Below are 15,074 nucleotides of genomic sequence, written 5' to 3'. Positions count from 1 at the left end.
GTGGAATTCCTGAACTGCTGATGGGAGTTAACATTATGCAATGACTGCCTGACTGTATCATCTCGTGTTGCTTGGTGTTTTAGGGAAGGTTTTTTTAATAGGTGTGTGCTCATACTCAGCTTGCAGGCGGTATTTTTCCAGGCAATACTTCTGAATTATTATAGTGTGTCAGATATAATCAGTTTATTTTACTGGAGTGAGTAATACTCTGTTGTGAGGCCAGAAATTGCATCTTACCTTCTAGTTGCAGATATTCTTCTAATTGCATCTTGATTTTTATGGCTCAGTCAGAGGAAAACTTCTGCAGTTTTCCATTAGGAGAAAAACTTGTATCCTGGCATATCTGTGAAAACTCCATGTACAGGTTGATCAGGTTTCTTGGCTCCCAGCCCTGGTAAGCATTTACTCCAGTTCCAGGCAGCCACGTGTGCCTCAGTGTTGTTGGAAAAGTCAGTTATTACAGGGCTACCAGTGCTCCTGAGCTCTGGAATAACATTTTTGTTCACTCTGGAGCTGTCCTGGACTTGGGCATCGCTGTATTTTTGGGCATGCTGTTGTGAAACCTCTAGCTTGCGATACTCCTAAGGTTGCCAGAGACTGGAAGGATTAAACTTGTGGTGTGGAAGCCCTCAGAGCCCTGATTTAAGCTGGAGCTTAGAGTATTTCTGTGTTCCTGTGGCAGAGCAGAGATCTGAGTTCTTCCTAGAAGACTTAGGACAGTTTTGCAGGTGTCCAGCCCTGCCCTGTGAGGTACCTGAGCTTGGCTCCTGCAGCTTTGAGCAAAACCCACCTTCTCCCATCCATGACTGGGGCCCTCAGGGCAGCTGCAGGAGCTGGGGAGTGCTCTGTGCTCTGGAGCCTGTGCTTCCAAAATAGCTTGGGGATTTTGGTTCTCAAGAAACTTGAAAAACTTGGTGTTGGCTAAGATTGAACTGAAAGCAGGTTTTTTTTTTTTTTGAGGAAGCTTTTTTCTAAAAACTGGAAATGCTGTTTCTGTCAGCTCTGCTGAGCACCATTCTGTTGGAGAACCTTTCAGTGTGAGTAGAATGTGTGAGAGTCTTGTGTCTGTACACGTTTGCCTCAGCTAACAAGCCTCTCTCTTCGTTCTTCTTAGTATTCCAAGCTGCAGAAGGCGAAGCAGGAGAGAGCATAAATCCACCAGACATCTGTTCAGGGTAACAGAAAGCAGGAGGTGACAGGAAAGGTTTGCTGCTAATGTCATCACTGATCCTGATGATCTCAGTCATGAGGTTGTCTTAGTAATTTACTGTGTTGCATTGAGGTTTTGCTGTTTGAGAGAAGTTTTAACTCACCAACATGGCCACCTCCTCTATAGCTTTTCCTTCCTGTGAATGCCTGGTTTTTCAAAGCACAGAGTCCTGTTGCTGTTTCAGAAACGCTATTGAATTACCATCTGGCTGAGAAAATAACACGTCACTATTTAAAGCCAATATTTGCTTGCAAAAATAACATTCAGATTAAAAACACAGCCTGAGAGAGATTAGTGTCTATTTTACAACTGTTGAGGTCAAAAGCGTGGTGAAACCCTTGGAAATGAGAGCATTTTAGCAAAGCCTGCTCTCACGCCGTGATCTGGGATCATGTACTGGCAAGCTGGGTAGAATGTGGCAGCTAGAGAGCTGCTTTGGCAGATGGCATAGTGAGAAAGTAGAGAATTAGATGTTCCGTGTTTCAAGTAGTACTATTGCATGTGCCTGTTTATCAACAGAGATTAAAACCAGGAGGCAGAAGGCGGGGATGGATTTAGTTTCTGTGGGCTCCTGCAGTTCTTAGTTGTGTTCATGTGTAACATGGAAATGCTGCACTGGAAAAAATGGTAATTTATTTTATTATTTCATATTTTTTTTGTGGAAATATTTTTGCACTGGCTGGCAACCAAGGAGGCTGTGAGAGTTTTGTTCATCTTCAGGATGTAAAACACTTTTCATTGTTCTATTTCTATGTGTCCCTTGTTTACTGTTCATCTCTGGATCAGCCTTTCTGTGCCCTCTGGAATGGCCATTGCCCCAATGCCAGCGGGCAGTCGGGAGTGCCCCTGTTAGAGATGTGACTTTATAAGGGCAGTTAATGATAGAACAAGGGGAAATGGATTTAAGCTGAAAGAGGGGAGGTTTAGATGAGATATTAGGAAGAAGTTCTTCACTGTGAGGGTGGTGAGACAGTGTCCCAGGTTGGCCAGAGAAGCTGTGGCTGCTCCTCCCTGGAAGTGTTCTCGGCCAGGTTGGATGAGGCTTTGAGCAACCTGGTCTAGTGGAAGGTGTCCCTGCTGCTGGCAGGGGGGTTGGAACTGGATGAGCTTTAAGGTCCCTTCCAACCCAAACCATTCTATATTTACTGCATCGCCATGGGCTCTGGTTTTGAAGGTGGGAAGGTTCCACGCTGATGGCTGCAGTCCCATCCAGGGAGACACAGACACAGGCAGTTCTGGGAGGGTTTTGCTGCTGTAACTTCAGTGCAAGTTACACACGAGTTTTGAAGAAAAGGGTCTTTGTCACTTTGAAATCCTGTTACTGCTTTTTGGTCATCTCAGTCCTGAACTGCCAATCCTGCAGTTGTTGCTGACTGACAAACCCAGAGCTGTTCTGCTGAGCAAGGCTGCTCCAGATAAAGGGTAAATAACAATAACCCTTTCTTGTCTTATCATCCTTCCCAGCTACTGCAGGGTGGCACAAAAGAGCTGTATTTTCTCTTGGTGCAGTCTCAGTGCATCATCCTGGTTATTAAGGACACTTTTGATTGTGGAATTCAGCAATTTGTTTTCTCTCCTGTCCGACAGCAGTTCAGAGGTGATGCTGGCAGAACTCATAATCAGGAAAATGAACTGCCAAACTTTGCTGCAGTTACTCCTCTAGTCACAGAATTATTCTTGTTCCTCATTCTGGGCAGTGTCCCATGCAGCAGTGTTTTATCAGTGCTAATTTAATATCAGGGGTGTTCCATTCCTGGGAAGGTGTTGGATCTGTGGGGAAATGACGACTGTTGTTAATTCAGGACAGCACAAGAGTTGTGTGTGGACACGATGGTTAATGTGTAAGCTAAAAGCAAAGTGGTCACCTCCTCTATTGGGTCCGAAGGAAAGGATTTAATTTAATCCAGAAGTAGGACACAGAACTGACATGTAAATCCTGTTCTTTACAAGATGGTTTCAAATGAAAGCGTCTTGCAGTGGGTAATGCCTCATCTCTTGGCAGCCCCTACATCTCTTCCTGGGACAGTGCATAACACCAGGCCTAAAATAATACAGCTAGCAGCGTGTGATTGAGTGGAAAATCTCGTAAAAGCCTTTTATTAGAAAGAACAAGTTTTACTTTAGGATCTTGTTTCTGTCTTTTATTTTGCTGTGTTGTCCCAGATATTTTTTTAATTTCCCATTTACTTTTAAAGAAAAAGTTCTCTGCACTCTTCAGACTTTGTGTATCTTTCTGATTTAATCACCTATAAAGTTATTTCAGTAACTTAAAAGCTTTTTTGGTTTTGTAGTTCTGAGATGCAGATTTCCACATTGCAGCTTGAAGTACTGACACGTTTCTGAGGTGCTCTTGGGCTGAGGGCTGTGCTAAGCTGTACTTGCTATTCAGGAAGTATTAGGGTAGCAGTAAGTAGGTTTCAAAATGAGAAGTCTGGGGAATTTTTACCTTTGGTTCTACTTGTTCAGAGCTTCTATGTGCTTCTTTTAGGATTCAGAGAATATTACTTCATGTTAACCTGTTCTCAAGATCCTACATGAAAGACTTGTTTCTAACCAATGAGGGAAGGAGAGGCCTCTGTTCAAAGCATTTTCCCTTCCATTTGGAGAGGTTGTTGAATAATTTGAAACTCTGGCTATGAGTCTCTCTTGTAAAATGCATCACAGTCTAATGAAAAGTGCAAAACAACTAAGTATTATTTCTTTTTCCCTTGCATCTAGGAGTGCTCTTTCTCCAGCACTCCCTGTGTCGGAGGAGATTATAAAGCATGTGATGTTGTGCTTCGTTTTGAGATGTAGGACGTGTAGTACTCCACTTAGCACAAGTTCCAGGAGAGAGCTGGAGTGATCTCAAGAAAATGGGAAGCTTCTCACATGTCATTTTGCTTGACAGCTGTGTTGATGATATGAAACATGGCCTAGGTAGTTTAATGTTGGCTTCCCCTTTAATAGGTGGAAATGTAATTGTAGCTGCTGCTGAGTTGTTGACTTTGCCTTTGTCTCAGCACTCTTCTTTTTTGCTTGTGAATGTGGGAGGTTTTTTTTGACTTGAAAACACCCAGGTAATTTTAACTGTCTTGCTTATTGGGTGCATGACAGCTGGGCAAGCTGATCCACTGGAGTTGTTGTGAAGTACCTTCTCCTCCGTACAGAGTCTGCAGTACAAATAGTATTTTAAAAGGTTGACACAATCACAGGCAAAAGCCTGTAGAGTTCTCATCTTTCAGATGTTTATTTGAAATGTCTATTGATTTTTACATATTTTTAATACAAAATTATTCCAAGGACAGCTATTTTTCTAAAAAATGTATATTCCAAAGGAGCTAGTGTAGAGTTTTATTGAAATTTTATTGAAAATTGCAATTAAATGGTTGTTAAACATTTAGTGTTGCATTATGTTATTGACTTTCAACCAGAAGAATACCCACAGATCTGTTAGCGTAACACCTACTTCTTGCTGAATGCAATGTTTTTCTTCTCCCAGTTATGGTTGCCTTGTTGTTGATTATGGACTGAAATCCATATTACTAATATCCTTTTTTTTTTTACCTTCAAAGGACTGGCCATTTGATGATGGAGCACCACCCCCGAATCAGATAGTTGACGACTGGCTAAACCTGTTGAAAACCAAATTTCGTGAAGAGCCTGGATGCTGTGTCGCTGTTCACTGTGTTGCAGGGTTGGGAAGGTTGGTATTTTGCTGTTTTGTTTTTATTCTGGATGTAAAGTTAATTTATTTGTTTTGGGAGGTAGGTCATGGAAAGTGTTAAGTAAATAATGTCTCTGTTTTCTCCCAAATAACACTTTAAAGCAGCAGCATCAAGTTTGTGTCGTTAAAGCATCAGAGACTTATTGCAGCTTAAAAATCTTCAGTAATTTCATAACTCCAGGATGAGAGGGGAAAAACTTGGAGAGGTTGTTCAGAACACTTCTGTCAGTCATGAATGACACCAGCATTTAGAGATGCTGTTAATTTGGAAGTGTGTCTTTCTGCAAAAATAATAACATCTCTTGTGCTTCTTGACAAATGCAAGATACACACATAGTACAATTTCTAAGGCTGTGCAGTTGGGTTTTCTTAATTTCCTCCTGTTTTTAACTGGCAGACTATTAAGCATGGAGTAATAATAATTCAATTACTTTCTTACTCTGGAGTGACTTCACTGCAGTGGTAAGAAGAGTTAGGCTTGTATTTCTTGCTCGCATGCAGACTGATGTTTGTCTCCTCACCACTCCAAATATAACTTCCTTCCTTGGGAATAACTTCCTTTCAAGATGAAATAAAAAAAAAAAAGACCAATTTGGGAAAGCTAAATGTTACATTCATATTCCCAAATGTAATCTCTGAATGTTATGTTTATCCTATGGGCTAGGAGGAAATGGAGCTTAAGTGTTAGTATTCTTACAATAACCATGGGAGTGGTAATATTTAAGGCTAGGAATTGAGTGGGCAGGAAAAGTGGATTAAAGAAGTCGAGTAAGTACAGAGTTGGAGTGTGTTAGGTTTTTAAATTTCCATTTCTAGAGAAGAAGAGATGGGGAAAATTAAGAGGTAGAGGGAGAAATGGCCAATATTTAAAGACACAAGAGCCAAAAACCCAAGGCAATTAGTATTTGTTTATCCATTTCTGCTCTATTTTTATCTGAGGAACATCTTTAGGAAGGTGGCCACATGTAACTCGAGTGACTTTTGACTCTCCTGTTTCTTGCATAATACCAGGCTAAAGGATACCAGGAGCTTCCCGTGTTCTGTGTGTCACAAACTCGTGTGGTGTATCTGTTCTTTACAGAATGACCTCTTTGCTGTTCTCACACTATTTCTGGCAGAGGGAAAAGCAAGTACTTTACAGATTTTGCTTTAATCTGGAAAACTGTCTACCTGTAGTAGGGGACTGAACCTCAACTGCAGTGAAGAGACACCTTTTTTGTTGTTATAGTGACTTATGAAGCTTCAAATTGTTTCCTTAGGGGACTGAACCTCAACTGCAGTGAAGAGAGACACCTTTTTTGTTGCTGTAGTGACTTATTTTGTTTCCTTAAATTGACTTAAATTGTTTCCTTGGAAAGTAAATATTTCTGTTTATGCAGGTGCAGCATGGCAGTGATCATGAGAGTTGTTTCTCCTGAATTATAATTTCATTTAGCCATGAGTACAAGTTGTCCAGTTGCTCACACCTATTTAACCCTTTACTGCTCTAGTGTCAAAGGTGCCCATTGTAACTGTGTGTGTTTAGTGGGGTGAACATCATCAATCCAGGAGAAACTCTGTGTGTGTACTGTGACTGTGGCTTGTTTGAACAGCCAGCTCTTTACCACACACTGATTTCCAAAATGTGGACCCCAAAGTAGAAATTTTTACTCTAGTAAAAATTCCCTGGAATTCCCAGTTCCATGTACAGCATATTAATTTAAAAAAATAAAATCTATATAAGCCATCTGCTCAATGCTTCATAGATCTGTCTCACATATAGCTAAATCTACAGTGTCATAAGAAGCAAAATGCATGTAAAAGGGACTACATGCTTGTTTTAGCAAAGTAGAAAATGAGGTTACAGTGAAATGAGAAAGTGTCAAAATACAGAATTATTATTTCATGCCCCAAACTTTAAGGAACTATTTCTGTTGGAAGCAGAGCTGTCTACTAAAAGAAATTTTACATTAGGTACTCAGCAGGCAAATGTCTTTCTGTAGATAATGCTTAAAGAGAAAACACTCAAGCTATTCATTTAGAGATTAATTTGATGTATTTTGAGGGGGTTCAAGATACCATTTCTCCAGATCTTCCCTAAATATCGATTTCTCCTTTAGGGCTCCTGTCCTGGTTGCACTTGCTCTCATTGAATGTGGAATGAAGTACGAAGATGCAGTTCAGTTTATAAGGCAGTAAGTTAAACTTCCCCATTCTCAAGAAAAACGATCAGTTTATGTTCTATTTGAACAGTGTTTGTGTTTGCCAAAGTTTGTTGGATTTATAGAATCATAGAATGGTTTGGGTTGGAAGGGACCTTAAAGATCATCCAGTTCCAACCCCACCTTCCACTAGAAGGTTTTATGGTTTGCTGAGGTTTGTTCCCTTTCCTCTGTTTAGAGGTGAGGATTAAAAGGTGATCTCTCCTTTTTTTTCTTTTCTCCCTGTCAAATCTAGGCTTATATATTAAACCATTGACCTAAGACTCGAAGATTTTTTGTCTAGGCTGGGGCTGTAAAAAATCATGGATGAATTAAACATAGAATAATTGCTCCTAATTTTAAAGAAATTCTAGTGAGGTTGGGCCCCCAAGCAGAATTTCTGCAGCACGTAGATGAGCAGCAGCACTCCCACAGGTGTTGTCAGTGAGTGTATTATCCACCCAGGAAATGTCAGCAACCACCCTGTCTGGAAAAATAACAAAACTGGTGAGGGATGTGACTGCAGAGCTCTGTTGGTTTAATGATAACATCAGATCTTGAAATGAAGCCCAGCAGGTAAGATTATGTTGAATGAGCTTTGCCAAAAAAGCAATTCATCCTTTTATGGATTCCCAGGGTCTTCAGTTATCTTTGTAAACTGTATTGCTGTCAACAGATTTTTCTGAATTTTTCATTTCTTAAATTCCTTTTTTTTTTTTTTCCCCCTCTTCCTGGGCACGGTCCCTTTTATACCAAGAACCTCTTACATACTTGTATCTGAATGTCATGGTTTTACTTAGCTAATAGAATAAGTAGCACATGCATCTGCAAGGAAAGGGTGACCTTGATGTTGTTCAGTAACTACTGCTGGTGATGGAAATAAGCTCTCCCGGTCCAAGAAAAGATGCTGAAATTTGCTAACTGGATTTTGATTTTAATATTAGCGTGTAGGTGATGAACTGTGTGTGCTGGCCTGATTTATCCTTCCTCATTGTGTCAGGGGGTGCAGAACTGAGCCAAAATGCTGTTTTGTGGACAGAGAAAAGCTCTGAAACAAGGACTGATCTGAAACTTTGAAAAAACAAACTCTTGCTTTGTTTGTTTTTTTCAAAGTTTCTGCCTTTCTTTTTTTTGTTACTATGCACTAAAGTGAAATGTCTCGCTAATCAAAGGCTACTCAGTATAAAAAATTAATGTGCCTAATTGGAGCTGAGATATTCTGGTATGATATGAATTACTTTTCTCTTGTTAATTTTTTTTTCGCCACAATATCCATTTTGTGATTGATAGTCACAAAATCAATCTGATCTGATTGATTTTTGTGCCTATCAGTCACAAAATAGAATGTATTTGGTGATTGAAGCTGTACTTTTTCCATTGATACAAGCCTTCATTCTCTTTGTTTTAGGAAAAGGAGGGGAGCTTTCAATTCCAAACAGCTGCTTTACCTTGAGAAATACCGACCTAAGATGCGATTACGCTTCAAAGATGCCAACGGTCACTGCTGTGTTCAATAAAAAACAAAAACAAAACAAAAAAGATCTCAACCGAAGGCAGAAGTTAGCATGGGCTGTTTTCTGGACTCTTGGCACCTGGAAATGTGAATCTGGAATCAAACTACATCATCAAATTAGTGGTGGAGTTAGTGCTCCTCAACCTCTGTCCTAATGGTGGTGATGATTGAGAAAAAAAAATAATAAAAATTAAAAAAAAAAAAATTAAGAGAAACATTTCAGTGAAGGATTGTTTTCTCCTTAAGCTGCAGTCTGAACATCTGCAAGGAGAAAATCAATTTCTGAACCTTCTGTATTTTTAACTTTTTAAGAAAAGAAATAAAGTAAATTTTATGTCTAAGGAAAACCAGCAGAGCATTGGCTTGTGCAGAAACTGTTTTCTTTATTCGAGGACAGTCCCCCACAGTTATAGGGCCTGATGTGTTAATTCCTGTGGGACTCTTTTAAATGGAGTTGCCTTTTTTTTTTTAACCTTCCTGGGACCTGGCAGGGAGATGTGAGGAGGAGCCTTTGTTGCTGTATGGGAGCAGTCTGACAGCCTTAAGCCCAACTTGGGCATATTCCAGAGATGTGGTGATGTCTGTGTTGTGTGTCTACGTGGTGTTCAGACTCTGCAGGTGTCTGAAAACTTCCTGGTGGGCTTTAACAGAAGACTCACTGCCTAATATCTTTGGTGAATCTGATAAAGGCCTTTTCTGGTCAGTGGGAGGTTGTGCTTTTAACTGTGTGAGTGTGTACGCACGTGTGTGTGTGATTTTATGTGTGTCCATGTCAGTCTTATTTTTTTTCCAAAGAATTTGGCTGAAGTCTGAATTGTTTTTCTGTTGCTAGATAGAAAATCTGTCTCGGCAGAAGACAGAAGTGTCCTAGGTGAGCAAGGGGCAATTTGGATAAGGACTTAAAATTAATTTATCTGTCACGAGGAAGAAGAAAATGCTTTTTGCTGTTGTCCAGATTCCCTGCCTTGCTGAACACAGTAAATCAGGATTTGGGGGGAGGGATTTGTGTCATGTATGAAGTGATGATAGCAGGCAGACAGAAATGCAGTCCCTCAATAAATGCCTGTCAGTGTCTTCCCAGAGGAGCTTAACCACTGTATGGTCCAGTTTAACCACTGATTGCCTTGTTCCATTTTTATTAGGCTCTTTGGGAAGGAGAATCTCTAGTTACACACCACCATGCCTATTGTGTGTTCACCATTGGCAGAGCTAGAAATACACTGATTTTTGGATTGTGTCCTGGCACCATGTTCTCTTTGTAGGGCCATTGGTGTTGTCAGGGAATTACTCGAGACAAGTCATGTTACAGCCTCTCATAAGCAGTTTCAGCCAGGCTGCTTCTACCAAACACACATTAACTTCATGCCCTGCCCCACCAGTGACCTCGTATGCTTTCAGCTTGACATTCTCTCTGTAATATTCAGCCGTTGAAGGCTTTGAATACAGGTTTAGAGTTCTACACTGCTATGATCTCTTGCTGTGGAGCACCAAAGGCTTCTGTTGGTCTGCGCCTGTGGTAGGTGTAGACTGGTACCCAGCTTTTACCGACCCCTCAGCTGCTGGTGATGTGAACTGCCTTTGCAGGACTTCTTCCTGGTCTAGACTTCTGGTTTTAGTCTGCAGCTTAACTGCAGAAACATTTTCAGAACACAGGTAATGGACTTTGAGGATTCTATTCCTGGAAGGGATTTATAAATTTAAGCAAAAAATCATGGTACTTGTCAAGCCCCTCACTTTACAGATATGCCAGCAGACCTCTTTGAGGTCCATGGCTAGAAAACACTGCACTCCACAAAACTCAGTCTGTACCCTGACTCCAGCTGTGCTGCTGTACTGAGCTCCTTCCTCCCTTTACCATGTGTAATGTTTCTGATTTATTTAATAGATAAAGGAGCCACAGAAGTGTTTGTGATGTCAGTGCCTACATTAGGGCAATAACCTATCTGCTGATGTTTGAGTCCCCGTGGAAGGTAGATGATGCTGAAATTATCTAATTCTGGGCTTTACCTTCCCCTTGCAAACTAGAAGCCTAATGTTCTAACTTTCTGCAAGTTAAAATGGATGTTTTTAGGTAGTTAAAGCTGATTTGATAAATGATGGAAGTCAGATTGGAGGGGAAGGTGTTGAGCAGCTGGATTAAAAACCAAACCCCAAGCCCTTCTGAAGAACAATAAAAAAATTACATGCTATATGTGTAACTTTGCATTCTTCCCCTTAGTTCTACTCTGATTTATAATGTACTAATTATCATATACCATGACTCTGCAGCCTTAATTGAGGAAAGATAGTGAAAAATGCAGACTTGGCATAGAGCATAGACACAAATAGGGGGAGTGTGACTGTGACTGATGTCCAGTAGCCACAACACTTGGTTCAGCACTTGAACGTAGTGCAATAAAGTTCTTGCAGTAAGATGTCTTCCCTCTGGCTCTTGATGAATTTATTGCAGCTCATTAATGGTAAATGCTTTTCTTTAATCTAATTTGTAAAGGCCTTCGGACAAGTTTGTCCGTTTGTATTACTAATCACCTTTGGGTCCTTCATGGCTTGGATGTGCTGGTGGCAAAGACTCTTCTACCTTGAGAAGAGGCAACAGGGCTGCAGACAGAAACAGTTCTCCTTTTGAATTACCTTTTTAAAAATTATAAACTTACCTTTAAACAACTCCTCCACCCCCCCCAAAACCAAACAACAGCTCTGAACTTTCCCAAACAAACATCAACAAAAATCTGTTGCAAAACTTTCTGTTGTGCCCTGGATAAAACTCGACACGGTGGCACCTGGCAGAGTGTGAACGGGGTTATTGTGTTGGGGTGACAATGAGGGAGTTTTCTAGAGTCCTGGATCCCAGTCAGTTCCCCTTCCTTGCTAGTGGAATGCCATTGCATTGATTGATATAATTTATTTAAATAATACGAAGGTACTGTGTTCTGGGCTTCACAGATAACAATCCAATCAGCTTTGCTTTGCTGCCATCAAAGAAATATGTTACTTGCAAATCGATATCGTGTTTCTAATATTTATCTGATTTTTCCCACTAGTGTACTAGAACAAATTTTTAGTCCCTGTTGGCAATGAGATAATAAACCACTTTGTGAGACTGGCAGCAGTAACTGTGAAGTTCCAGCTCCTCTTTGTGGGTTTTTTTGTTGTTATTTAACGCCAAACTCTTGCTTTGTTTGTTTTTTCAAAGTTTCTGCCTCTTTTTTTTGTTACTATGCACTAAAGTGAAATGTCTCGCTAATCAAAGGCTACTCAGTATAAAAAATTAATGTGCCTAATTGGAGCTGAGATATTCTGGTATGATATGAATTACTTGTTTCTCTTGTTAATTTTTTTTTTTTGCCAATGTCTAGGCAGTTTAGATACTGATACTTTATCTGGAGATAACACTTAATCACATGCATATAAATGCATATTTATATCACTTAAGATGCTACTTTTGGAGCAATTAAGAATGATAAGCAGAGTGGAGTGACTCTGCATGGGGAAAGGAACTGCAGGAATCATGGTTGGTGCTTCTGTAATAGAGGATGTTCTTTTAACTAAAAAATTATAGATTGTTTAACTTGGTCTTAACACTTGGGGAGCGTTTGAAGTATGTGTTTCCTGGGAGAGGGGAAGAACAGCTTCTTGTCAGTAAACAGATCTTGAAGTAAAATGTTAAGGTTCCTATCAAACCTGCTATCTCTACGTGTGTGTAGTGTCACCACTCTAGACAAGTGATCTCGTGCGTGGCTGGAGCCTTGGCTCCGGGCTGTGACGTCCCCTCAGGAAGATGGAAGGAGGTGAAGGCATTTGGAGCGCAGGGTTATTTGCAGCCAAGCTCTGTATTAAATCACTCGACTCGGGTGAGTGGATTGCTCTGTCTGTCTGTCTGTCCTGGAGGATGACTTGGCTGGATTTGTAGAGGTGTCAGGTTGGGGGGTATTAGATAGTTCTGTGACTCTTCTATGAAAATGGAGATGTCAGAGAATCCCGTCCAGAACTGGACTTATATCTGATTAAAACACAAAGGGACATAACAGGCAATGCTTTTCACAGGTGTATCTGGAACACCTTTCATTTAAGCTGCCCAAAGACTACGTAAACTTCATCACCTTGATAGTCCCATCTTAAACATTTGTATCCCCATTTTGCAAAAACCAAAACCAAAGCCTGGACCTAAATTTTAGGACCTTCCCTTGTCTGACTGCTTGTTTCATCAGAACTTAAATCACCATCATCAATGAATGAAGAGACGTTGAGTGAAGTCTTAATTGTTTTTCATGCCATATATGTAGTCTAGATCCTGCTACTACTCACTGGTGGGACAACATCCAAAAGGAAAACGGGTCTGTCTCACAAAGTTACTGGCTATCTGACAAGAGTTGTTGGTGCAGTTGCAGAAAGTTGTCTCCATCCCACCCAGGACAGGGACTCTGCTGCTTTTTGGGCTGCTGGGCAGATCCTGGTTTCAGGGCTGGGGTAGGTACCAGGTAATGAGCACCCCAGCACTCGATGCGAGTAGTGGTGTGTCTGGCGAGGGGCTTGCCTCTTGGAGAAACAACTGTGGGTGAGATTTAGAGGCTGCTTGAGAAGCTGCTTCATTTTGGCAGTAGCTGCAGTGATAGTGGCAGGATAGCTAGGATTTGAGGTGGCTATCTCTGTGCCCTTTCTTACAGGGCTTAACTCTGTAGATGGAGACAAAATGAGGGACGCTGGAAGCCAACACCAGAGGAAAATCCCTGATCCAAATCTCTGGATGGATTAGAAGAGCTCAAGGAGGGGAAAAGAACCAGGTAAGGAATTACTTCTCTCTCCAGCCAGGGAAACCAAAAGCACTGGGTAATAACCCGACTCCTTTAGGGCTGTGCAAAGTCAACAGAGGAAGCGAATCTGGTCCCAGGATGTGGGACATCCTCTGTGGTTCCTGAAGCCACTTTGCTTGGAAGCAGAGCTGAATGCTGATGTCTGGAGTCCTTTACAGAAACGATTGTCTCGCTGACAAGCACCCTGGGGGGATGCACATGCAGTCATTTGGAAGATGGGATGTTGTGAAAGGCCCCCTGCTCCCAGCAAAGCGGGGAAGCTGAGGCTACCAACATCTGCAGTGTTTTGCAGAGAATGGAGGAGCACAGCGTGAACCCCTGCCTGAAATAATAACTCAGAAAGCCCTTGGGTTGTCTTTGGCAAGGCCGTGCTTGTGGAGCTTGTGACCTTCCTGGGCTACTGTTTTGTTTCTGTTTTTTATTTTTCTTGTTGTTATCCAGAGGGCTGGGGGATCATTAGCTTGCTGGGTAGCACGGTCTTGCTGAGCTGGTTATTCCAATTGACTAGACTTAGTGCTTTGGGGTACCTTTTTGCTGCAGATAATTCTGCATGCTGGCTGACTCTTGTGATACTTTGTGATTCATTGCCATTTCAATTTTAAATTTCAATTTCCAGCAATAAAAGGGAAGAGGACATTCTTGCGTGGAATAGAAACAGCTTTAGGACTGCAATAAGAAATTTTCCTAGAGAAAAGGATAGCAGAAGCTATCAGGCTGGTGCTGAATGGGGTTGGGGGGAAATGTTAAAATAGCAGCAGCAGCTTGTTGATATCTAATCCTTGCTGGTACCTGCGACCTTGAAGTGCCAGGAGTGCAGGCAGAGCGTCCTGCTTTTTTGAGAACTATGATGGGATCGATATGTTGCTGCAGAACACTTCAATCCCATCATTTCAGTGCTTGGTAGGGAGGGGAGCATCTGTTTTGCTGGAAAATCTTTGACTAGTTCTAATAAGAGACATGCTTTTTTTTGTTGTTGTTGTTTTCTGTTGCTTGAGGGCAGTAAACGAGTCAGTGGGTCTCCTGCTGTCAGATCAGGCACAGGGGAGATAAAATGCAGATTTGATGGACTCCCTGGGGATGGAGGGGGCTGGCTGGTGCATTGGAGGAGTCAGCTGGAGTGTATTGTATCGCAGAGGACCTGCTGCGTGACCCGTGCTGGAATAACTGGTGGTGGGGTGGGTATCAGCCATAGATTTCTTCCTTCTCTCCTCCCTAGAAACAAGATGAAGGGTAACAAAATATTGTCAGGCTAGTAGGAAAAAAAAAATCTGGAGGAAGAACTGCATAACACATGATTTAATGATAATTACTATCTTCCTGACTGTTACTTCAGCTCCTCCACCACTGGTCACACCTCAAGCTGCTTGGGACAGGGACCTCACAATCCAGACAGACTTTTGGGATGTTCCTTTCCGTGTAATGTTAATTTGTATTCGTGATTACTTTTGCAACTGGGATTTAAAGTCTAATCTTGCAGCCATGGAGTGGAGCAAGGGGTGGGGGGTGGGAAAAAAAAAAAAAGAAAAAAGAAAAAGATTCCATTAAAAAAAAAAGGAAAAGAAAAAGAAAAATGTTGTCAAGGAAACTGCTCTGGCAGTACCACTGCACACAGCCAATAAGGCACAAAGAAAAGTCTCCCCACAGCAGAGCTGCG

General features: G+C 41.4%; 1 protein-coding gene across 4 annotated transcripts in view; it reads left to right on the top strand.

Annotated features, from left to right (window-relative positions):
* The window catches only part of PTP4A2 (protein tyrosine phosphatase 4A2), an 11,350-nt gene extending 2,389 nt beyond the window's left edge, over positions 1–8,961 (top strand). Inside the window, exons 4-6 of one of the 4 annotated variants that reach the window (XM_010164164.1) lie at positions 4,765–4,895; positions 7,016–7,090; positions 8,505–8,961. In XM_010164164.1, the coding sequence (XP_010162466.1) occupies positions 4,765–4,895; positions 7,016–7,090; positions 8,505–8,613 (315 nt within the window). In that variant the 3' untranslated portion in view covers positions 8,614–8,961. The remainder of the gene's footprint in view (positions 1–4,764; positions 4,896–7,015; positions 7,091–8,504) is intronic. The other 3 variants (XM_010164187.1, XM_010164172.1, XM_010164180.1) reach the window with 3 other exon arrangements.
* Positions 8,962–15,074: the final 6,113 nt, after the last annotated feature.

The sequence above is a fragment of the Antrostomus carolinensis genome, unplaced genomic scaffold, assembly GCF_000700745.2.
Source record: "Antrostomus carolinensis isolate BGI_N321 unplaced genomic scaffold, ASM70074v2 scaffold11230, whole genome shotgun sequence".
Classification (NCBI taxonomy): Eukaryota; Metazoa; Chordata; class Aves; order Caprimulgiformes; family Caprimulgidae; genus Antrostomus; species Antrostomus carolinensis.
The sequence above is the reverse complement of the archived record's forward strand: the minus strand, read 5'-3'. Positions and strand labels throughout refer to the sequence as shown.